At 56.5% G+C, this 21,567-nt stretch overlaps 8 protein-coding genes across 8 annotated transcripts; 4 read left to right on the top strand and 4 right to left on the bottom strand.

Moving 5' to 3' along the window:
- Nucleotides 1–1,313: 1,313 nt before the first annotated feature.
- On the bottom strand, nucleotides 1,314–4,992 carry EX895_002120 (uncharacterized protein; the record flags this gene model as incomplete). Its single annotated transcript, XM_029882719.1, has 3 exons — nucleotides 1,314–2,244; nucleotides 2,608–4,898; nucleotides 4,987–4,992. The coding sequence occupies 3 exons, from the start codon at nucleotides 4,990–4,992 to the stop codon at nucleotides 1,314–1,316; spliced, it is 3,228 nt and encodes a 1,075-aa protein (XP_029740864.1).
- Nucleotides 4,993–6,023: 1,031 nt separating this feature from the next.
- On the top strand, nucleotides 6,024–7,139 carry EX895_002119 (uncharacterized protein; the record flags this gene model as incomplete). Its single annotated transcript, XM_029882718.1, has 1 exon — nucleotides 6,024–7,139. One exon carries the CDS (start codon nucleotides 6,024–6,026, stop codon nucleotides 7,137–7,139), a length of 1,116 nt encoding a protein of 371 aa, XP_029740863.1.
- A 773-nt stretch (nucleotides 7,140–7,912) lies between these two features.
- On the bottom strand, nucleotides 7,913–10,003 carry EX895_002118 (uncharacterized protein; the record flags this gene model as incomplete). The annotated part of the gene is made up of 1 exon (XM_029882717.1): nucleotides 7,913–10,003. The coding sequence occupies one exon, from the start codon at nucleotides 10,001–10,003 to the stop codon at nucleotides 7,913–7,915; it is 2,091 nt and encodes a 696-aa protein (XP_029740862.1).
- A 1,078-nt stretch (nucleotides 10,004–11,081) lies between these two features.
- EX895_002117 (uncharacterized protein) lies at nucleotides 11,082–14,033 on the top strand (the record flags this gene model as incomplete). Its single annotated transcript, XM_029882716.1, has 1 exon — nucleotides 11,082–14,033. The coding sequence occupies one exon, from the start codon at nucleotides 11,082–11,084 to the stop codon at nucleotides 14,031–14,033; it is 2,952 nt and encodes a 983-aa protein (XP_029740861.1).
- Nucleotides 14,034–14,299: 266 nt separating this feature from the next.
- On the bottom strand, nucleotides 14,300–15,226 carry EX895_002116 (uncharacterized protein; the record flags this gene model as incomplete). The annotated part of the gene is made up of 1 exon (XM_029882715.1): nucleotides 14,300–15,226. The coding sequence occupies one exon, from the start codon at nucleotides 15,224–15,226 to the stop codon at nucleotides 14,300–14,302; it is 927 nt and encodes a 308-aa protein (XP_029740860.1).
- Nucleotides 15,227–15,545: 319 nt separating this feature from the next.
- On the top strand, nucleotides 15,546–17,168 carry EX895_002115 (uncharacterized protein; the record flags this gene model as incomplete). Its single annotated transcript, XM_029882714.1, has 1 exon — nucleotides 15,546–17,168. The coding sequence occupies one exon, from the start codon at nucleotides 15,546–15,548 to the stop codon at nucleotides 17,166–17,168; it is 1,623 nt and encodes a 540-aa protein (XP_029740859.1).
- A 528-nt stretch (nucleotides 17,169–17,696) lies between these two features.
- On the top strand, nucleotides 17,697–19,082 carry EX895_002114 (uncharacterized protein; the record flags this gene model as incomplete). The annotated part of the gene is made up of 1 exon (XM_029882713.1): nucleotides 17,697–19,082. The coding sequence occupies one exon, from the start codon at nucleotides 17,697–17,699 to the stop codon at nucleotides 19,080–19,082; it is 1,386 nt and encodes a 461-aa protein (XP_029740858.1).
- A 150-nt stretch (nucleotides 19,083–19,232) lies between these two features.
- EX895_002113 (uncharacterized protein) lies at nucleotides 19,233–21,059 on the bottom strand (the record flags this gene model as incomplete). The annotated part of the gene is made up of 1 exon (XM_029882712.1): nucleotides 19,233–21,059. The coding sequence occupies one exon, from the start codon at nucleotides 21,057–21,059 to the stop codon at nucleotides 19,233–19,235; it is 1,827 nt and encodes a 608-aa protein (XP_029740857.1).
- Nucleotides 21,060–21,567: the final 508 nt, after the last annotated feature.

Below are 21,567 nucleotides of genomic sequence, written 5' to 3'. Positions count from 1 at the left end.
AGAAGAGATTCGTAGCAAGGAGCACAAGGCAGAAGATCGGCGTCTCAGCAGCAGCAGCAGGAGCCAAAGTGTGCACAGGCGAGAGAATGGAGACAGGAGATACTGCGCTGAAGCAGCAAGGAGCTGCAAGGCGAGATCAACGCCAGCCCCGAAGCCCACGCACGCACGCACGCACGCACCTTGCCTGCCAGCCACACAACGCACCGACACGTCTCGTTTTCCTTCCGTTCTCGGACTCCAAGACAGACTGGCTTTCGCTTGACCTTGATCTCCCACGCTTGCTTTCTCTCAAGCTGGGCATCTCTCTCTTCGCCTTTCCTTGACGATTCAACAGAGGAGCAGGCGAAGTCGAGCTTCCTGCGGTCGAAGAAAGGCGGTGCGCCAGCAAACCGAGCGTGTTGCTGCACGTCCGAAAAACGAGCGAGGCGTCGCGCTTCATTTTACACACAGAGCTCTCTGCCCCAAAGTCCGGCAGCGCGCCAGAGCCCAAGTACAGACTGACTCGCTGAAGCCTGTGACACCGAGAGAGGAGGACCCTCGAGGAAGTAAAAAAGTGTTGGACTCTCTCAGAAATTTAAAGCTGTCTGAATCTTGGTCTCACACGCTGTCTCTGACAGCACAAAGCTTGTATTCAGCACTTGCGTGAAATTGTATTCCTCCGTGAAAGCAATGCAGACTTTTCAATCTGCAACTTTGACATCAGCTCCAGCTTGCCGTTGCTCTGCAACCCATCTTTGGCCTGCCTCCCGTTTCAGCCTGGATTCGGACAAGGTCGTCACCTTCAGAGCACGGGTGTCGTCGAATGGCATGGTTCGTATCAACCAGCGGTACCAGTCTTGAACAGTGCTATATCGAGAGCTTGTACATATAGTGGTTCGAAGGGGAAATCCCAAGTCGGTCGAGCAAGCCTAGGTTGAAACACGACGCGACTTTTTCCAGCGCTAGAGACAGGAGGCTTTCTTTGCAAACGCGTGAGTCCAGCGCGGCCAACGACCCTATATCCTAACGTCTCTGTCCGCTTAATCAACATGCTGTGCTCCTCACAGCCTCACGCTTTCGTAGACTCAGCACAAGCTCAAGTCTAGCAGACAAGTCGTTCTCGTGAGCACAGAATAACATTCATAACGTCTAGAGAAGGGATGGAAACACGAGACGATCATGGAGAGGGGAAGCCGGCGACACGTCAAATGCGAGAAAGAGAACTATGGGAATGGCCAATGCTGAGTGTGCAAGGTGAGCAAATGTATCGAAACACTACTCGGGTATGTTTGCAATTGAAAGTGAAGCAAGCCTGCCTGCCTGTCTGCTGCCTCTCATACGAGGTACTGCTGCAGACCCGCCGCCTGCACCTTGTCCGGGATCTGTGTGTTGAGCTGGCTCACAAAGCCGCACACCTGGCCCCGCAGCAGCGCTCCAAGGTTGTCCTCGTCACCGGCAAGCACGTGGGCAAACAGCTGTAGGATGGTGTCAATGTTCTGCGACGCCACAGCGTTGTTGGCCTGGATCAGGTTCATCATGCAGTGCAGTACGGGCGACCACTCGGCCATGTCCTTCTGCAGCGGCAACGACGAGAACAGGATGGGCAGTGCCTGGTCCAGCGGCACCGCATCGGCGTTCTTGATGATCATCCTCGAAAGGCAGCCGCAAGCATTGTCGCGTGCCGTCACCACCTCGTCCGACTCATTCTGGCCCTTCTCAAAGAAGGGGCGGATGGCGTTCAGCAGCGCTGGGAAGTGCGCACTCAGGTCAGCCTGCGTGTTCTCGATCAACACGCCCGACGCAAAGACGGCGTTGGATCGTACCGAGGCCTCCTCGTCCGAAAGTGCGCGAGAGAGCAACGACAGGATATCCTGAGTGAAGGGCGTGATGGCGCTCTTCATGCCCGTGATGATCTCGCCCAGCGAGCCGATCGCGGTGGATCGGTCGCTCATCGAGCGGCCTGGCGTGTAGTACTTCATGATCTGCGGCATGAACTGCTTCAGTGGGTCCGTGAAGTCGGCGCCGAGCACGTTGGCCATAGCGCCGACCAGGTCGGAAGCAGCCGAGACCAAGACCGACTCGTACTCGGAAGCCTCCTCGTTCTCCTCCTCAGGGATCTCCGAGTCGAGCTGGGGTGGGCTCTTCTTTTCGAGGATCATGATCGTGTAGGTGCACACCACATCGAGGTGGTCGGGCGCAATGATGGCTGGTCCGTTCTTGTTGAGGCACTCGGCCAAAGACTGGCACACCTCGATTGCGGCGGTTCTGTTTTGGACATGTCAGATGAATGGCAACGAAATGGTCAGTTCAATGTTCTCTTGCTTTACCGCCTCGTACCCCGAGATGCAAACGCAAAAATTGAGACATGGACCATCTTGCCGCTGCTGTGGTCTTGAGCCTGCGCAGCATTGCGCAAGCTTTTCGGCCAGCAGTTGTGAAGAGTCAGTGAAATTAGGTTTAAAGTTATAGTCGTTCGACCGCTCCTATAACGGACGTCATTGTGAGCTGAGAAAGTTTGTCATCCTGTGAAAGGCGGCTGGCACGCAGCAACGGTCCATGTCTCTTTGCTCCTACGACGGTCTCCATGGGGTATCGATGGGACCTGATGGTGTCTTGGTCAAAACTTACCGGTCATCTTCGCTCTCCCACATCTCCATGACGGCAGGGATGACTGCATTGACGAGCTTCTGCACGTCGGCGTTCAGTGGCACCTTGACGTGCACACCAGCCTGCCATGGCTGCGGGTTGCTAAGCTCATTGAGCGTGTTGATGTAGGTGAAGAGCGCGGAAACAGCGCTCTTGCGGATGCCCTGGTAGAAGTGTTCGAGCAGGATGACGAGCTGCTCGACTGACTCCTGGATGTAAGGCAAGAAGCCCGACTTGGTGTGGGCAAAGATCTCACCGAGCGAGTCGGCGGCGACCTCCTTCTCGATGGCGATTGCCGAGTTGACGTTGAGGAAGGCGTCGTTGAGCTCATCAATGTCGACAAAGCCATCGTCGTCATCGTCGTCGCCACCGGCGCTGATGCCGGGAATGCCAATGCCATTGATAGTGCCATCGCCCGAAGCGCCAGGGACAGGGTCATGCTCCGACTGCTGGCACGACTGGATGAGCCTGGGCACGACGTGCTGGAGGAAGGGAGTAAATTCCTCGCCAAACACGCGCGACATGACGGCAAAGAAGATGAAGCTGCATTCGCGCAAACGCGGGTTGTTGAGGTCCATGCCCTCAAAGGCGAGTTTCATCAGGTCCTGGAAGTAGGGGCGGAAAGCCTCCTTGCCCACAGCCTCGGCAAAGGTGCCGACCGTGTCAGTGGTGATGCCGCGCAGGTCCATCGCATCGCCCTCCTCGGTGAGGGTGAGGAAAGGCTTAATGCGCTGCATGGTCTGGTCAAAGTAAGGCAGGAAGCCTTCCTTGGAGGCGTGGGCGGCACTGCCAATAGCACCCGTGACGGTGGCCTTGACGGGGATGGGGGCCGTCTCGAGAAGACCGGCGAGACGTTCCATGATGGCAGGCAGGTACTGCGAAATGTCGGAACCCATGACCTCGAGGAGCGAGTCGAGAGCAGTGCAGGCGGATCGCTGGGTGGCAGGGTCGTTGACGAGCTCCATAATGACGGGAAGCAGGGTGGCGTGCTTAGCAGCACACTCCTCCTCGAGCATCTCGCAAAGGCAGCCGAGAGCCACACACGCGGCCTTGCGCACGACAGCCTCGTGATCCTTGAGACCGGCCTCGACAAAGGGCCAGAGGTCATTCATGTGCGGGCGAATGTACTCGGAGCAGCCCTCGACCGAGACACCGAAGGCCATCATGGCAGCCTTGCGGTGGTGCGGGTCCTGGTTGCTCATGTAGGCCTGCATCTGTTCGAGCAAAGGTGGGAAGACGTGGCTGGGGGGAAGCTCGGTGGCGAGACCGTCAATGACGCGGAGGGCGAGACGCGAGGGCGAGTCCTCATCGACGTCATCGGAGTCTTCCTCAACGGCGATGGGCATGAGACGCACAATCATGTGCTTGGCAAGGCCAAGGCTCTGCACCTTGGAGCGCTTGTAAGAGCAGATCCAGATGAGCGAGTTGAGGCACATGAGACGGAGGTCCTCCTCGTGCTCGGTGTTGGCACCGTTGGCGAGGAAGAAGTCGATGAGCTCGGCGATGTGGTTCGAGATGATGGGTACCTCGAGCATGCAAATCTCCTCGAGCACGTCGAGGATCTGTCGGACACCATCCTGGTTGCTCTGCTCAAGACATTGGTTGAGGACACCAACCATCTGGGGCACGGCGGACTGCATGGCAGCGAGGTCGGCGGAAGCATCGCTTTCGAGGTTCTGTGCGACCTTGCCGAGGGCACGGACGGTGGTGACACGGACTTCGAGGCTCTCGGGGTCCTGCAAGCTCTTCGCGAAGAGCTGCATGATCTGGGGGAGGTGCTTGTCGAGCGCCTCACCACCGTCGACAAAGGTCTCGAGGACGGTGTAGAACACGAAAAGCGAGATCTGTCGGTGGGTAGCATTTGGCGAGTCGGCAGCCTGGAAGAGGAAGGGGAGGAGAGCGGGCCAGGAACCAGCGGGGAGCTCGCGCTTGGCAATCTCGGAGATGACACGGGCGATGGCGTTGCGGACGGCAGTGGCTTGCTCGTTGGTGACAACCTCGAGGAGTTTAGCCTTGATTCCGTCACGGACTTGAACAGACTGCTTCGTCCAGACCTTGCCTCCGCTCTTTGCAAGACGCTTCCTCAACTCGACAGCGGCAAGCTGGCGCACAGCGAGGTCGGGCGAGGTGGCGAGAATCTCGAAGAGGGCAGGGATGCATTGTGCGTTCTTGTAGTAGTTGTTCTGCAACGACTCGGTAGCGGCCTTGACGGTGTTGGTGTCGGGGACGTTGCTCTGCTTGAGGAGCTCGTGAAGCCCCTGGACGAAAGAGGGCTGTGTGATTTAAAATGAAGAAGAGGAGTGGGAATCAGTGGCTGCTCTACCGCGATGCGGGAAAAGACAGCGGCGCGCGATCACTTACATCCATGTTGATACTGAGGTGGTCCGTGATGGACTCTGGCAAGGGGTGGTGATGGGATGCTCCGCCGGATACAAGAAGATGGCTTGAACGACGTGACGAGGCGGTTCCACTCGACGTCCAGAGGTACTGTAGCTGCGAGAGGCAGTTACTGAAGGATAGGTGACGAAGAGAAAAGCTATGTAGCCAATACGAGTCTCGAGAGCATCCGCGGGTGGATGATGAGACGGGAAGGGAGGTGAAGTGCGGAAAGGATGAAGGATCAGACGCGAGGATGAGCTTCAAGAAGAAAAGAAAAAAAAGTCAACCCGAGACCAACTCGAGCTCTCGCTTGCCAACACGCACACTCTCCTCACCAAAAAAAAAAAATCAAAAAATCTCACCAGCCACAAGAAGAACACTTATTCCTTTTTTTCTTCTTTCCTTTTTTAGTGGGCTCGAATGGCAGCGTGACAGCGTGTGAGACTTCGTGCGAGCGTGCGTATGCCAACGTCGCGACACTAGGTGCAGTCCCACCTGCTCTCACGCTGCTCGCTTGGTGCGAGAATTTGACTTCTGTTCGAAATTTTGGCCCAAGCTGCAGGTCCAAATTTTCTTCGAGCTTAGTCACCCATTATGCTCTATTCGCACGGGTGGTGACAAAACTGAAATCTAAAATCAGAAACGGAGGTCTGTGATCGCTCGAAGCCAAATGGAACATGCTGGGCCTTGGTGATTTCTGTACGTTTCCTTGTCCGCAGCAGAGCGAAGCTGAGCCTGAGAATGAATTGGAGTGTGATTGGCTGGCTAGGTGGAGGTAAGAGCCTCAGCTCAATCACAGCCTTTTCGCGTCATTCTCACTCGAGCCCGTATATGAGGCAAGCTGAGATCCGGAATTCCTGTCGGCCCCTTCCTCCATCACCCCTGATATTCGCGACACACACGAAAAAAAGTATCATTAGCAGCAGCAGCTTCTGCATCAACGACCCAAGGTATCTACCTTACTACTGACGTCGATTCGATTTCGAAAAAACTTTCATCAGCTTCTGGCTGCCACCGCCATGTTGAGGCCATCCTTCCAGACGTTGCAGCGTTCGCTGCACAACTCGCTCCTGGTGGCTCGGTCCTCTGCTGCTCACAGAACTACCACCAGCGGGGCTGTTGTTCGGCCCTTGCGCTTGCTTTCGTCGGCAGCCAAGTCGCCCCTCGTATCCGCCAGCCATGGCGTGCAGCCGCAGCAGCCGCTTCGACAGGTACAGCAACAGGTTCGAGGTGTCCGCACCAGCCCATTCCGTCCGAACGGCAACAACAGTGCTGGCGGCTCGGGTGGCCGCTTCGCCTTTGCGGCGCCTCACGCTGCTCCTGCAGCTGACGCCCCCACCAGCTTTACGCAGCCTGGCGGCTGGACTCGCGCTTTGACCAGTCTCGGTATCATCGGTGCCACTGCCTTTGGTGCCAACATGTTCTTCAACCGCGAAACTCGTGACTCGCTCCACCCTGTCGAGGCCGAGTATCTGCACAAGACGTTCATGTACCTCGCCGGCGGTTTGACCCTAACGGGTGCTGCTGCTGTTGGTCTGCACCGTTACGGTGTCTCGCAGCGTGTGATGATGGCAAACCCCTGGCTCGTGCTTGGCGTCGGCCTGGTTGCAAGCATTGGTGGCATGCTCGGTGCTACGTCGCTTCCACCTGGTCACCCGCTCAAGGTCCCATCGTGGTTGCTCTTCAATGCTTCACAGGCCGCTGTGCTCAGCCCCTTGCTCTTCCTCAATCCGGCGGTGTTGTCGCGTGCTGCCCTTTACACCGCGGGTCTGGTTGGCTCGCTCTGTTACGTTGGTGCCACCGCGAAGGAAGACAAATACCTGTGGATGGGAGGGCCCCTGCTCGCCGGCGTTACCATCGTCGCTCTGTCGTCACTGGCACCCATGCTACTGCCTCGCACCGCTTTCCGCACGCTTGCCGCCACCGAGGCGCTCTCGCTCTATGGTGGTCTCGCCGTGTTCGGTGCGTTTGTGCTCTACGACACGCAGCGAATCCTGAAGCATGCGCAGATGGTGCGAGCTGGTTACGCTGCCGGTGACCCGCTTGCCGAGTCGATCAGCCTCGAGCTCGACTTTATCAACATCTTTGTTAGGATGGTCCAGATCCTCGGCATGCAGCAGAACCGTCGCAAGTGAGCCGACAGGTGCACCCGACACCAGCCTTTTTGACTTGACTCTTTGATTTCGCCTGCTGCAAAGGCACTGTATTACCACCCTTTCCCGTTCCAGCCTTCGTTCGTTCGTACCTCTTAATTCCCGCCATTCTCGTCCTCAAGCATAGCATTTCCGCTTTCCGAGCACCACCACCCCTCCTCTTCTGGAAGCATTACCCACATTGTAAGATACCTGCTGCTACGATGTGCAACCCGCGTGTCATTCTAGTAATGGATGGCACCGGGCGCAACACGAAAAGCACTCTCATTCTTTTGCGCCTGGCTTTACTCGCCTGTGTCGAGTGTTTCGCTCTGCGCCCATCCACATCTACGCCTCTCGCCATCCCTCCCCGGCGTTGACCCACGACCCTTTTTCCCAATCCGCGTTCGGCCTCTCCTCCTAGCCCCACCAGCCCCTCTCCTCCCCTCTCTCGCACAGTGAGCATTCCTTGAACTTGTCCCTTTTCTCTCTTTCAAAAAAACTCCTCCCGTTATATTCATCACAGTGTCCTTTTTCAGTGGACATCTGGTTGAGGGAAAAACGGGAAAGATTGACGCTGTTTTCCGAAACAGTGCGAGCACGATATACACATTACCTAGCTAGCGGGTATTTGCCTCTACCGCTTCTGGGCAAGAAATCGATGTCGACATTCCTCAGCAGTTCTTGTATCATCTTTTGGCAATGATCAAGTCTCATAGTGATCCCGCAGTTTATGCAGAGTGTGAAATCAGATGTGCAATTGGGATGGGGTAGTGCTAGAAGAGATAACGTTTGGCCTGTTCGATGCGGTTTCGTTTGGTTGCTGTCGCGTCTCCCGCAGCTGGTTCTTTCGGCGGCTGCTGCTCCGCAACGTGCGCGGACACACCCGCCCGCTTCTCAACCTCGGGTTCCGTGAAAGTCGCTCGCAATGAAGTGACGAGCTTGCGTCGACGGATGCGTTCCACAATCCCCCTCGTCCTCTCGTCCAAGTCCGCCAGAATCCCCGCGCCACTGTTAGGCGCCCATGCGGTGTCGTCGAGTGGTCGAAGCTCGATGATCACGGAATGGGATGCGCCGACCAATATCGATTGAACACCTGCCACCGCCGCTGCTGGATCGACACCCTCCGTACCTGGCAGAGGAATGACATTGACCTCCGCGAAAACGCCGAGTTGAGCCAGGAACGCATCGTCGGCACGTTGGCGGTCATACTCGATCCCACGCAGGTAGATCTTCAGGTCAGTCAAGAGTATCGATAGCCGCTTGGTGGGTGCTGTCGGGTCGGTCAGTCCCTGCGTAGCCGCTGCCGTGGGTTTACGAGCTCCGGAAACGCCCTGCAGCTGCGTACAGCGCGAAGAATTGAGCCAATCGACAAGCCCGAACGGCGGCGGAGAGTATTCATACTGCTTGAGCTTTTTACGCGCGCTCGCGGGCTGCCCGTCGCTCAAGCCTCCTGATGAAGAAGGGGACGCATTGTAGACGTCCATAGGGTCAGCGGGGGAGAGGGGCGAGGGTGTGGCGCCCGCACTACCACCGTGTCCGTGCGTTCCAGGTGCGGATGGCATATACAGCGAAGGCGGGAGTTGGGCAGCGCATGCCAGGTACAAATCGAGGAGATCGTGCACGGCTTCTTCGACGTCTTCGATGTGGACGTGGCATTTGGCATCGCAGCCCGGGAAAGGCTCGGAGAGCGGAATGGAAGTTGGTGAACCGGCATCGGACGTCATCGACTGCGGTGCTGGCGTCGCCGAGACTGCCTTGATGCTGTGGAGAAATGCGACAAGTGTGTCCTCGCCATCCGCATCGTCGGCGGTCGCAGCTGTCTCAGCCCGACCGATAGGCATGGTGCTCCTTGGTGGAGGCCTGGCTAGCAAAGCGGCGGCATACAAGGCTGCCACAGCAATGACGTTAGGCGGATACTGCATAGGTGACGATGTCCTGAACAGATCTGCGGCGAGCTTCCAAGCGGTCCGAATAAACGGCTTTGACAAGTTGCTTTTCCTGCCGAGCTTGATGACCATCTTGAGCGCGATGTTGGCGTTGCTGTGGAAGTTGAAGCACAAACTCTCGAGGATGAGTTTTTCGAGCGCCATAAGACGCTTACGATCGGTCTCGAGGATGAGAGGATCGATATCGCCTTCTCCTACGCTGCCAATTGCCATAGCGAGAGGTTTGGGCGAAGAGGTATCGCCACCATTACTGCGGCCGGTGCTACTCTCAACGATTGCAGCGGAGTGCTTGCGTTTCTGCCCCGCTAGAGTAGGAAAGGCCAGCTCGTCGACCGCCGAAGCAGCATCTTGCCCCGAAGTAGCACCACCGCCTTTGACAAGCTGCGGGAAGCGAAGAGCATAGCTGGCGAGCAAAAGGTCTCTTGGTTTCTTGTGCGTGTCGTTGAGTTTAGCTGCTACAAAGAGAGAGGCGACGGCAATCTCGTGCACGACAAAGTCGGACGGTGGGTAGAAGAGGTGGAAGCGCTGGTATGTTTGTTGTGCGGTGGCAATGGTGCGCTGCGGGAAACCAAGACGAGAGGCGACCGACTGGATGAAGCCCGTGGCGATGTCGCGGTTGGTGAGCCATGTTGCGGCGGACATGCGTGCACCCCGCCGCCGAGCATAAAGGGTCTCGAGCTGGATTGCGGTAAAGTAGGGGATGTGTGAGAATGTGGGAATGGCAGGTGGGTCCGGGATGGGTGGCGTGGTCTCGACGCCAGATGGATTGGCTGCTCGGAGGGTTGCATCGGGCTGAGGCACAGCGCGATATGGGCCTGCAGGCGGTTGAATCTGGACGATGCCGTTACCGCCGGCGCCAGTCTGATTCTGCCAGGCAGCAGGACCTGTGGGCGGAGGGCCCCACGCATGAGCTGGCATCTGGTTTTCGGTGTCAAGAGATGACTGATGTCAACGAAGTGAATCCATAGTTATGGTGTGTCGTGGTGCAGACAAAGATGAGGGAGAGGATCGTTTGAGCACGGTGATCACGAGACCCTGAAGAGCGCCAAGCTGCAAAAAGTGGAGAAGGAAGAATTTTAGAGTAATGTGAGGCCTAAATTATACACATCCGTGATTAAAAGGCCGGAGACTTTCTGTGTGCAGCGGCGTGCTGCAAGGGACGCATGGTTAGAACAGAGAGACCGAAGGGGTTCAAGCCAGCACACTGCAACAACAAGTCATGCAGGATTTCGGGGGTCAGCCCTACCGACTGACGGCAAAAGCGCTGGCACACAAGCATGTGGTCTTGGCGTTGCTGTGCTGTTTTCTTCTTCAGGCCTCATCGTCCGTTCGTTTTTCGTTCGTTCGTTTTTCGTTTGTTATGACAGAGTCGCAAAGCGCTTTCGAATCCCTTCTGTCGAGAACGAATACAACCGATGAGGCCTTGGCTCAAGTATAAGCACAAGCAGCTTCAGCTCAGGTTGCCCCTCTGAATGGCTCCATGGAGTGAGACGAGGGAAAAATGCGTCTTATTTTTAAATATAAGCATTTCAAGCAGTTTTTTCTCGGATTGGTGGAGGCACAAACCAAGCGCTGCTGCCACTTTTTGCTGCACGGATTGCGTTGCTGTGCTGCACTGCTGTGCTGCGGTTGCTGCAAACAACGTCACCAGAATTTTTGTGACGACGCCGAAAGACCACTTTGACCGTCGGTGTGACTTTAGACTTTCAGGGACCGAGCGAGTGAGCCACACCAGCAAGCGACCGGCACTTCTTGTTGCTCTGCGGTTGTATTTGAGCTCACTCGATTAGATGCGCTTCTATCTTCAGTACCAACCCCACTCCGTCCTTCCACAGCTTGACACCATCAACTCTTTTACATTAAGATCATTGTATTCCCTGTTGTCTCTCTGATCACTTCAACCAACTTGCCCTTCTCTGCCGGTCAGAGAAGGTTCGACTCATGATCGAATTCGGACCACGCACAATATCCTAGCCGCGGTAGAAAGTGGGCTGCCATGCCAGCTCCTTCGCCCCAGTCTCCGCCCTCTCCGGAGTCGCTCGCAGAAAGCATCCAGAGCGGGCCTGCTTCACCACCTTACCAGCCACCCAACCCTCACGAGCCCCTGCCACCCATCTATGCAAGCCAGTCAAATCTCGCTGCGCCTGTTCAGCCTGTCGCCAATGACGACCATATGCTCCACGATGCTGCTATAGCCGCTCTCGCATCCGGCGAAGCCGACATCTCTGGCCAGTCTGCTGCCGATTCACCGCGTAACAAGTCTTCTCATCAGCACCCTGCAGCCCAAGGTCACGGCATTCTCGCCGACTCGGCAAGCTCTTCCGGCCCTAACTCGCGTCCTGGCACCGCAGGTCCACGCGTCGCCATCACTGACCCACTCGCCGACTTTCGAGACCGTCAACTCTCCAAGCCGCCTGGTTTGGGTCCCAACTCTGATTACCCCCCTCGTCAGACCAACCGCCCTCCCGGCGCATTCAATTACAACAGCAACATTCCTTACCGTCCTCCCTTTGTTCGTCAGGATAGCGAGGTCTCCTCCACCGACGGTGGCAACGACCGCGACTTTGGCGACTTTGACTGGTCTGACGAAGAGGATCTCGATGAAGCGGTTCGCTTCGAAAATGAACAAGCCAAACAGATTCGCATGGGCCGTCTCAGTCTTTGGAAAATCCTCAACTTTCTCGCAACCACTTTCCTCGGCAATCTCATTATCTCTGTTTGCCTCTTGGTGCCCGTCATCGTCATTCAGTATGTTTACCGCCGCCGCGGCCCAGACGAGGGTCACCGCGATTTCGTAGCAGACAATGTCCAGGCCTGGTTCATCTGGGCTGCTTTCAACCTCCACGTCGAATGGTGGATCCATCTGCTCGTCGAGCTCTTCCCCAAAGCCGTGCTCAGTCTCATTCAGCTCGTCTGGGGACGTCCAAGTCAACGTGTGCTCTCGCTCGCAGAGTATTTCAATGCCATCAAGGGCTACATCAAGCTCGTCTGCTATGCTGCCCTGAGCTGGGGCTCCTGGGCCATCATCTTCAACTCTATCTACGGTCTCTACAATCACACCAACGCTCGCGACAGCCGAGCCGGCTACCTCTACCGCATTTACCAGGTCATCGAGTTCTTTTTCTTCTTCACCTTGACCATCTGCGCCGAAAAGATCATTATCAAGCATATCGCCATGTCCTTCCACCGCAGTGCCTATGCTGACCGAATCGCCAAAGTCACCAAGTCGCTCAAGGTGTTTGACTGGCTCCGCGATCACAAGCCCAAGCTCAAGTCTCGCGACACCGCATCCGCCTTTGGTCTGTCTCGCTCTGCACGTGCTTCCCCCAGCGCCAGCGGTGCTGCCACGCCCGTTGCTCCCACGGACTTTGCTCTCGATACGGACAACAAAGGCTCGCGCAACGTCTCGGACTCTAGTAAGAGCTCCTGGCTCAAGAAGCACAGTAAGAAACGCCCCTCGGGCCAGCAAGCTGCGTACACAGCCGTAAACGATCGCGCCATCGATCCTGCCACGGGCAAGCCTGCAGAAGGCCAGGCGCCTGCACGCGGTGACGGCAAGTCCAACCTCATCGCACGTGTCGCAGCTCGCGGAGGACGCAGGGTGCGCGTGACGGCAGGACAAGCCAGCACACTGGCGCGTGTCGCCATGAACGACCCATTCGGACTCCTCCGCAATGAGGCGCTTGGTATCGGCACCGACATCAATTCGCCCGCCGAAGCCAAGCGTCTGGCTCGTTCCCTCTTTGTCGCTTTCCGAGGTGCACACAAGCGTAGCTACCTCATTCCATCCGATTTCGAGCCCGCTTACTCCAACCCTGAAGATGCTCGTGATGCATTTAGCGTGTTTGACCGCGACGGAAATGGCGACATTTCGCAGACCGAGATCAAGAACACTGTCATGCAGGTCTACAAGGAGCGTCGCTTCCTCAGTCGATCCATGCAGGACGTTAACCACGCCGTCGGCCAGCTCGATGGCATCTTTTTGGTTGTGTGCCTCGTCATCATCATGTTTGAGGCGTTCGCCATCTTCAACGTCAACATTGGCAAGACGCTCACCACCTTCTACTCGCTCGCCATCGCATTCGCATTCGTATTCAAGGAGTCGGCCGCCAACGTCTTCGACTCGATCATCTTCATCTTTATCACCCATCCCTTTGATACGGGTGACAGGATTCAGATCGGCGAAGTGGTGCTCGTGGTCAAGCGCATGTCGCTGCTCTCATGCCTTTTTACCGATTCGCTCAATCAAGATGTCTACATCAGCAACGTCATTCTCTCGGCCACCAGCATCCTCAACATGCGTCGCTCGGGCTACCAGTGGGAGGCCATCACGGCGCAATTCGACTTCAACACACCCATCGAGAAGCTCGATGCGCTCGAAGAGGACATGATCCACTGGCTCCAGACCGAGCCTGAACGACTCTTCGTACCCAGCACCGCCATCGTTCCGCAAAAGATCGAGTACATGCGCAGCATTGAGTGCACCATCGGTATGACACACGCCGACACGTGGCAGGATTGGGGACGTCGCTTCTACCGCAAGAACGCCTTCTTCTCTGCCTTTGCCTTCTACGCCAAGAAGCACGGCATTCGGTATGCCAACCCTGTGCAGCCCATCGTCTACTGGACCGAGGATGCTGCATCCTTACCTCCTAGCTACGACCCTTCAGACCCGCGCGCTTCTGCTCCGCGTCGCCCGGATAGTCTTGGCGACGAAGACGACAATGGCTATGTGCTCGATGATTTTAGCCCGTCGCCGTACCCGAGCCCTCAGATTCGCGCTGCTGGAGGTGTGGTTGCGTTGCCGCCCAAGAAACCGAAGTCATTCATGAATTTCACGCCTCCGCCCGACGAGCTCGAAGTGGATGCCGCCAATGTGCGCATGCGAAAAGCCAGGCGCGACGCTAAGAAGTTTGCCAACCAAGGAGGCGATGGCGGCGGTGGTTGATCGCCGTTCATCGCGCCGTGGTTAAATTTGTTCCTAGTCGACAGCTCGAACACTTCCTTTAGATATTTCCTTTGCGTCTTCTTCACACACTCATACTGACCCACTCTGCATTTTCATTCTCAATCGCATTTGATTCGGCTTTAAAGAAACCTAAGCGCCTGAGATCGTGCAGCGGTGATCCTCAGAAAAGCACAATTCGAGTTCACACGGAGAGGGGTGAGTGAGCGAGCGAACCAAGTACTTCAAATGACATTGCTGTGGTGCGTTCAGTGCGGAGTGCTCGAGTTCGTCAAGGCGCTTCGACGTTGAAAGTCCTCAGCAAGGGCTTGAGCGACGACCTTGTGGATGTCGACCAAGCCTGCGTTAATGGCGGCGAGAGCTTCGTCGAGGGTATCTGCCTCGACGCCGGCGCATAGCGACATGCTTCGTGGGTTTTGGCTCTTCAACATGAGCTGGTTTGAACCAGCTGAGACGTTCAGGCACGTCACCGAAGCCAAGGCGGGCATGCCACACATGAGCACTCTCGAAGCGGTCTTCATGCCCGAGACGAGCCCAAGGTCGGCTGAACTCGGGTCGAGAAGTATGCGTTTGTCGTGAGCTAGTTCAACAGACGAAGGGATGAGAGCGACGGTCCCTACGACAATGCCGTACATCTCGATGCCCGCTGAAGCAAGCGCGGTTGACGCAGCGATACACGCAGCGGCGATGCAGCATTCCTCCAACCCATCCGTTTGGAGTACCATAATGTGGATGTCGAGCGACGCTTTGGGCAGCAAGTCGAGCCGCAAAGATGGCAGCAGCGCTTGATGCAGCACGCTCGAGAGATGCGCGCTTTCCGTCGTCTTCCCTGGCTTTCTCCTCCTCCGGCTCGAAAAGGGCGCAAACTTGACCTCGACGTTCAACTCTGCCTTGCCGCTGTACTGTCGTCCTTTGACCTGTCGAGGACCAAACACGGAGCAAGCAAGCTTCAAATCGCCAATTTCGACATACGAGCTGCCTGATGCAGACGGAACGAGGTTTGTTTGTAGGAAAATGGGCCTCAGGTCGGCGTATGACCGCTTGTCAGGTCTCAGCTGCGATGTGGTTGCGATGGGTGCCGAGGTGGATGCGATGGCAGCGGTGGAGCTGGCCGAGTCGTAGATAGGAACATAGCTAGGCGGTCCATTGACCCTTCTCCTGTCGTACCTTGACATGGTGCTTGCGTTGGGGTGGGAGGGGGTGTTCTTCGATGAATATGGTCAAGACCATGGAGAGCGAGGTCAAGGAGGAAAAAAAAGGGAGAGCACCCAACGTCCAAAAAAACTTCGAGCGTTGAGTGGAGTTGAGCATTTTCTCGAATGTAAGATCGGGGCGCACAACAAGAAACTGCGCGCCGAGTCTGCGCTCGAGCCTCCACCTCAAAGCGAGGCTGAGCAAGAAGAGACATCACGACTTTATCATGCGCACTACAAAGACTACGGTAGTCACCACCATCAACCATTAGGCATCAACCTTTCAAAAGGGCCGATCAAGATGGACGATGTATCAGCAGCTCCAGCTGAGGCATCTTCCAGGATCGCTTCCACCTCCTCGTTGTCATCGCAGATTTCTCTGAAGAATGTCCCATTCCGTCCCACTGACAACTTTGATTGGGAGGCATACACCTCTGCCTACTCTGGCAATGCGCGCGCTCATCGACTGATGTACATCGCAACGCACTGCCCACCGCTACGCAGTAGATGCAGCAAGGCTGCCATCGACTTTCTCAAGGAAAATACTCGAGATGTTACGGCCTACCAGAGCATGATCACCGTCCACAACACCGAGCCGGAAACGAGCAACCTCGTTCCAGCATCGTACCGCATTGCAGCCGACTCGGAATGGATCCAGTCGACGCAGCAGCGCAATAATGCCGAGCGTGAAAAGCTTGAACTCGAAATGCGCAACTACCAGAACAACCTTATCAAGGAATCGATCCGCATGGCCCACCGAGATCTCGGCGATCATTTTTGGGACACGGGCGACTATCAGGAGGCGCTCAAGTCGTACACCAAGACGCGAGACTACTGCTCCACAACGGACCATGTTATCGAGATGTGCATGAACGTGATAGAGGTGTCGCTTCGGCTCGAGAACTGGAGCAACGTCCAGACATTTGTCAGCAAGGCCGAAGGTGTACTCGAGTCGTATGTGCCTTCTGGAAGCGCTGGAGGCAGGAAGCTCAGCTCGCTAGGCACTTCTGGTATTGCTCCCCCGACCAAGGGTGCGTCTACAGCAGGAGCAGACGCGATCGGTGCGCTCTTCCGTGCAGGTGGAAGCGCAGCAATGCCGACCATGTCTTCTACCTCTTCTGCAAACACGCAGGCAGGATCGAGCGGTGAAAGCGCATCTCAGGCCGCAGCGAGAAAGCTCGTTGCCGAGACGGGTGCAAAGCTGCGTGCTGCCGATGCTGTGGCCCTCATGTGCAGAGGTCTGTACAATGCCGCAGCGAAGAACTTGCTGAGCCTTGATCCAGCTCACAGTGCTTCCTTCTCGGACATCATCACGCCTTCAGATGTTTCGATCTACGTGGCGCTCTGCAGCTTGGCCACGATGGATCGCGCTGCTCTCAAGACCCAAGTGCTCGAGAGCACCAAGTTCCGCGGCTTTCTCGAGCACGAACCGTACGTCCGCGAGCTGCTCGAGGCATTCAGCGCGGCGCAGTTCAAGAGAGTCGGTGAGATCCTGGACCAGCACCAGACGCGTCACCTTTTGGATCCGTATCTTGCACCACATCTGCAGAATCTGCGCCAGATTCTGACCAGACGAGCACTCCGACAGTTCATCACGCCGTTCGACCGGATCAGGATCGCACGTCTGGCTGCAGCCTTCGGATGGACGGTGGAGCAGATGACCGAGGAGCTGGTGGCGTGTATTGAGCGGGAAGAGTTTAAGAATTTGCCCGGGAAGGCAGCTGAGGTGGGCGATGCGCGGATCGACGCGATCAGTCAGACGCTCGAGTATCAGACTAAGGATCCGCGCAGAGCGGTGTTTGACTCGGCATTGGAACTGGGTGACAAGCGGTGCCGGGAGACGAGGCGATTGCTGTTACGGATGAAACTGGTTGAGAATGGGGTCATTACCAAGGCGAGTCGGTCGTACACGGCTGATGCGTGAATTGTGTAGCAGTCGATGTATCACTGAATTGATTCATGATTCGCATCTTTGATCCCACCGTCGCACTAGTCTGACAGGGTTCTGTACTTCGAGGCAACGTAGGCAGCTCTTGAACAAGAGGCTCCGCGAGCATGGGGAGTCATGGGGCAAACTAAAGGGGTCTTTTGGTCGTTAAATGTTAGATCGCGACATATATCTGGCCTCAAGCGTCGAAATCGCTTTGGACCGCGAAGGAGGACGCGCGAGCCTTGAATTTTGTGATCGAAGACACTCCACTTTAAAGCGCAAAGCCACGAACCACACACACCGCACAAGCTCTGGCTCAGCTCGAAATGCACTTCGCAACCATCATCCTTCCCTCTCTCTATACGCTTTCTCAGTGCTGCACGTTCCTTTGTCTTGCATCGTCTCACAAGCCGACCACAGCCGTCCAGCATTCATCGAAACATCTGACTGTGTTCAGCATCTCACTTCGGCACCCGCAACACCTCGCCACGGACCGACACACAACCTGCAACAGAGAGCAACATGTCGGACGCACAGCCTCCCAACGGCGAAGACCGCCAGCAGCCTGCCGCCGAGCCGTCTCAAGCTGGTCCTTCTTCCTCGTCCAACGCTGCTGCAGCAGACGGTGACGCAAAGATGGCGCCAGCCGAGCCCGAAGAGGAGCCTCTTGACGCAGAGATCCTCAACGCGTCCATCGACGAGATCCAGACTCGCACGCGTCTGCTCGAAAACGACGTCAAGGTGATGCGCTCCGAACACATGCGTTTGATGCACGAACAGTCGTCCAAGCGCGACATGATCAAGGACAATTCGGACAAGATCAAGCAGAACAAGATGTTGCCTTACCTTGTCGGAAACGTAGTCGAAATTCTTGACATCGATCCGGATATCGACGAGGACTCCGAGGAAGGTGCTAATGTCGACCTGGATGCGAGGAGGAAGGGAAAATGCGCAGTCATCAAGACGAGTACACGTCAGACGATCTTCTTGCCCCTCATCGGTCTTGTACCTGCGGAAGAGCTCCGTCCCGGTGACCTGATCGGTGTCAACAAGGACAGCTACTTGGTGCTCGACAAGCTGCCCGCCGAATACGACTCGCGTGTCAAAGCGATGGAAGTCGACGAACGACCCACCGAGACGTACACGGACATTGGTGGACTGGACAAGCAGATTGAAGAGCTCGTCGAAGCCATCGTACTGCCTATGCAGCAAGAGCAGAAGTTCAAGAATTTGGGAATCCGACCTCCCAAAGGTGCCCTCATGTACGGCCCGCCCGGTACGGGCAAGACGCTGCTAGCCCGTGCGTGTGCCGCCCAGACCAACGCATGCTACCTGAAACTCGCCGGCCCATCGCTCGTGCAGATGTTCATCGGCGACGGCGCGAAGCTCGTCCGTGACGCTTTCGAGCTGGCCAAAGAAAAAGCACCTGCGATCATCTTCATCGACGAACTTGACGCGATAGGCACCAAACGTTTCGACTCGCAAAAGAGCGGTGACCGCGAAGTACAGCGAACAATGCTCGAACTGCTCAACCAGCTCGACGGCTTCTCGTCGGACGAGCGCATCAAAGTCATCGCCGCCACCAACCGCATTGACATCCTCGACCCCGCTCTGCTGCGTTCCGGACGCCTGGACAGGAAGATCGAATTTCCTCTGCCCAACGAAGAGGCTAGAGCGAGGATCATGGAGATTCACAGCAGGAAAATGGCGGTCGGGCCCAACGTCAACTTTGAAGAGCTGGCGAGGTCGACAGACGAGATGAATGGTGCGCAGCTCAAGGCCGTGTGCGTAGAAGCCGGGATGATCGCGTTGAGGGAGGGCGCCACCGTCTTGGACCATGAGCATTTCCATGGCGGCATCCAGGAGGTGCAGGCCAAGAAGAAGAACGACCAGTTCTACTTTTCCTAGTTGTTGCGCAGGCAGGCGGCCGATTAGAAATGCAGAGTCTTTTTCTGGCAAGGTGACAGCATACACGTTTGTGTCTTTTCATCAATTGGTTCCAATACAGAACGGCGGTGAGTATGGTGTTGTACAGGAGTGCGTTAAATAGTAAGAGGCTCAGGAAAGATCGTCCCATCCAGTCAGATCGCCCTCATCATGTGCGGGCTCCAGTTTGACCATGAGTTTCACGTCTTGGTCAGCGTCCTCGAGAGCAGAGGGTGACCGCTCGTCCTTGATGTGTGTTGGTGACGTCAAAGTGCTGTGTGCTGGTTCTAGTTTGATTTGCGATTGAGGCGATGCTGTGGGTACGGGATCGTCGGGCGAGCGAGGTTCGTCTTTGACTGTTGCGTGTTGCCCCTCTGGAGTCTCGTGTGGCAGTTCGTGTGTTGGTTCGTGTGTTGGGGAGGGGGATGCGGCTGCAGCCTGGACTGGCGCAGTCTTTTCAGGGGACGCGGCTTGCTGCTGCTCTACGACATCACGCTCTTGAGAAGGCGGCGGTTGAGAGCTCAGCCGCTTCTGCAGCGCATCCAAGGCCTTCTGCCTGGCCAACCACAATCGCTGCGCCTTCTCGACCGTCAGCCCTTCATACTTTCCAACCTCCTCTCGCACCTCGTTCCCCTGCACCAATGCTTTCGCTTTTGCAATCTTGCGATCGAGGTATTGAATCCTCTGCCTGAACTCGTCCACCTCCACCTTCGCTATATGCTCCACCAAGGCCGCTCTCGCCGCATTCTCGATATGCTCAAACCGCACTGGACCCAGCAGCTCCCCTCCATACCATCTGCTCACGACCACGAGCACATCCGCCGCGCCCTCCTCTCTCGTAACTCTCAAGACGCGGTCGCCACCCCACCGCTCACCGTCATCCTCCTTGTCTTCCTGCAGCGAGAAGTCATCCGGGCCCGCTACCCCTGTGCGCCCGCGTTTCAGCTCGAGCACGCGGTAGGCGTACATGTCATGCGACGATCCACGCTTGTTCGAGGGCGCATTGGCGAATTGTGGGGGGAGGAGGTCTGTCGGGACAGTCGGGTGTACGACGCGAGCGAGGTGCGAGAGAAGCGTGGAGATGTACGCGGGGGCAGGGGTAGTGAGCGGGTAGACGTAGCCGACGAAAAGCGAGTTACGGTCGGCGATCTGCGCAGCGGGGCAGGTAGTGGGCATGGGCACGGCGGCGGCAAGCTCAGCGACAGAGGAAGAGGCGGAGGGACCTTTGCCGAGCCATGCTGTGAGGGAGGGTGTGGAGGCTTGCGGCGTTTTGTTCGAGGAAGTGGTGGCCGTGTTGTCTGAGGTGGAGCCAGTTGTCGTGGGTTGGGCTTGAGCAGCTTCCTTGCGACGCCGCACGTCAGCCCATGCTGCCGCTGCTTCGGCTTCGGCTTGTACGCGCTCTGCTTGTTCGTCGAATGAGTCGTATGCTTCTTGTTCGACCGCGTCGTCGGCTGTTCTGGGTATTGGTAGGTCCGACCTAGGAGTTTTAGCTCTGGCTTTCGATTTGACACCATTCAACTTTCTGCTGGCGGCCTTTTTCGGTTTCTTCGCGACAGGTTTGAGACTATCCTCGTCGGATATATCGGCAACTGCTTCGTCATTGCTGTCCTCTGAACTCGACTTATGTCTCCCACGTTTACTGCGTCGTGTGGACTTGGAAACTGGCTCGGGAGGTTGCCACTCGTCTGCCGAGTCCTCATCCTCGTCTACAACATTCGCATCCTCTTCAACGTCCGAGTCACCGTATGTATCGCTATCATCCTCTGTGTTATTTTGCCCATCGTTGCTGTCAAGATGCGAAGCTGTTTCCTTAGGTTGACCGGCTGCAGCAAGGATCTTCTGCCGTTCTTCCTCAAGCTCGCGTGCGATTTCATCGTCGACCGAGTCGTTCTCGACATAGAGTTCATCGAAGTCCTTCGGGGGACTGACAGTTTGCAGTTCCTTCTTGCGCCGCGACATTAGAAGTGTGAATGGGACGATGTCCGTCGAGGCGTTTGTGTGGTGTTGAGGAAACGACTCAGCATTTCGAGAAGGAAGGGTTCAGAGTAAAAAGTTGCATGCGGCGCCCAAAGTGGAGGCATTGACGGGAAACAGAACCATGTTAGACCGTAGATACTGTGGCGCTGCCCGGAATGGCCGAGACGCGTCGTTGATGAGCTGCTTGATGTTTGGCGTTGATGTAGAGAGGTAGAGGCGCGCGAGCAGAGCAACACTTTTTTGTGACGATGGGCGCGAATTGCTGCAGCTCTTGAGAACAACAGAAGATGAACAGAAAAGGCTGCAGATGCGCCTTCCTTTTGCCGCCCATGACCCTTTCTTCCTGACGGCGACCATCACGCTCACTACCTTCCCCTGTCGCCTTTGAGCCTACTGTCCTCCACTGCTATTCCAGCTTCAAGCCTACACGCCAATCATTCTACGGCTGCCGGACCATCGTCTCTCATTTGTCTTTCTCCACTTTGCGCTC

Source organism: Sporisorium graminicola, chromosome SGRAM_13 (genome assembly GCF_005498985.1).
Source record: "Sporisorium graminicola strain CBS 10092 chromosome SGRAM_13, whole genome shotgun sequence".
Classification (NCBI taxonomy): Eukaryota; Fungi; Basidiomycota; class Ustilaginomycetes; order Ustilaginales; family Ustilaginaceae; genus Sporisorium; species Sporisorium graminicola.
Note: the sequence above shows the minus strand (reverse complement) of the source record. Positions and strands in the feature narration are given on the sequence as shown.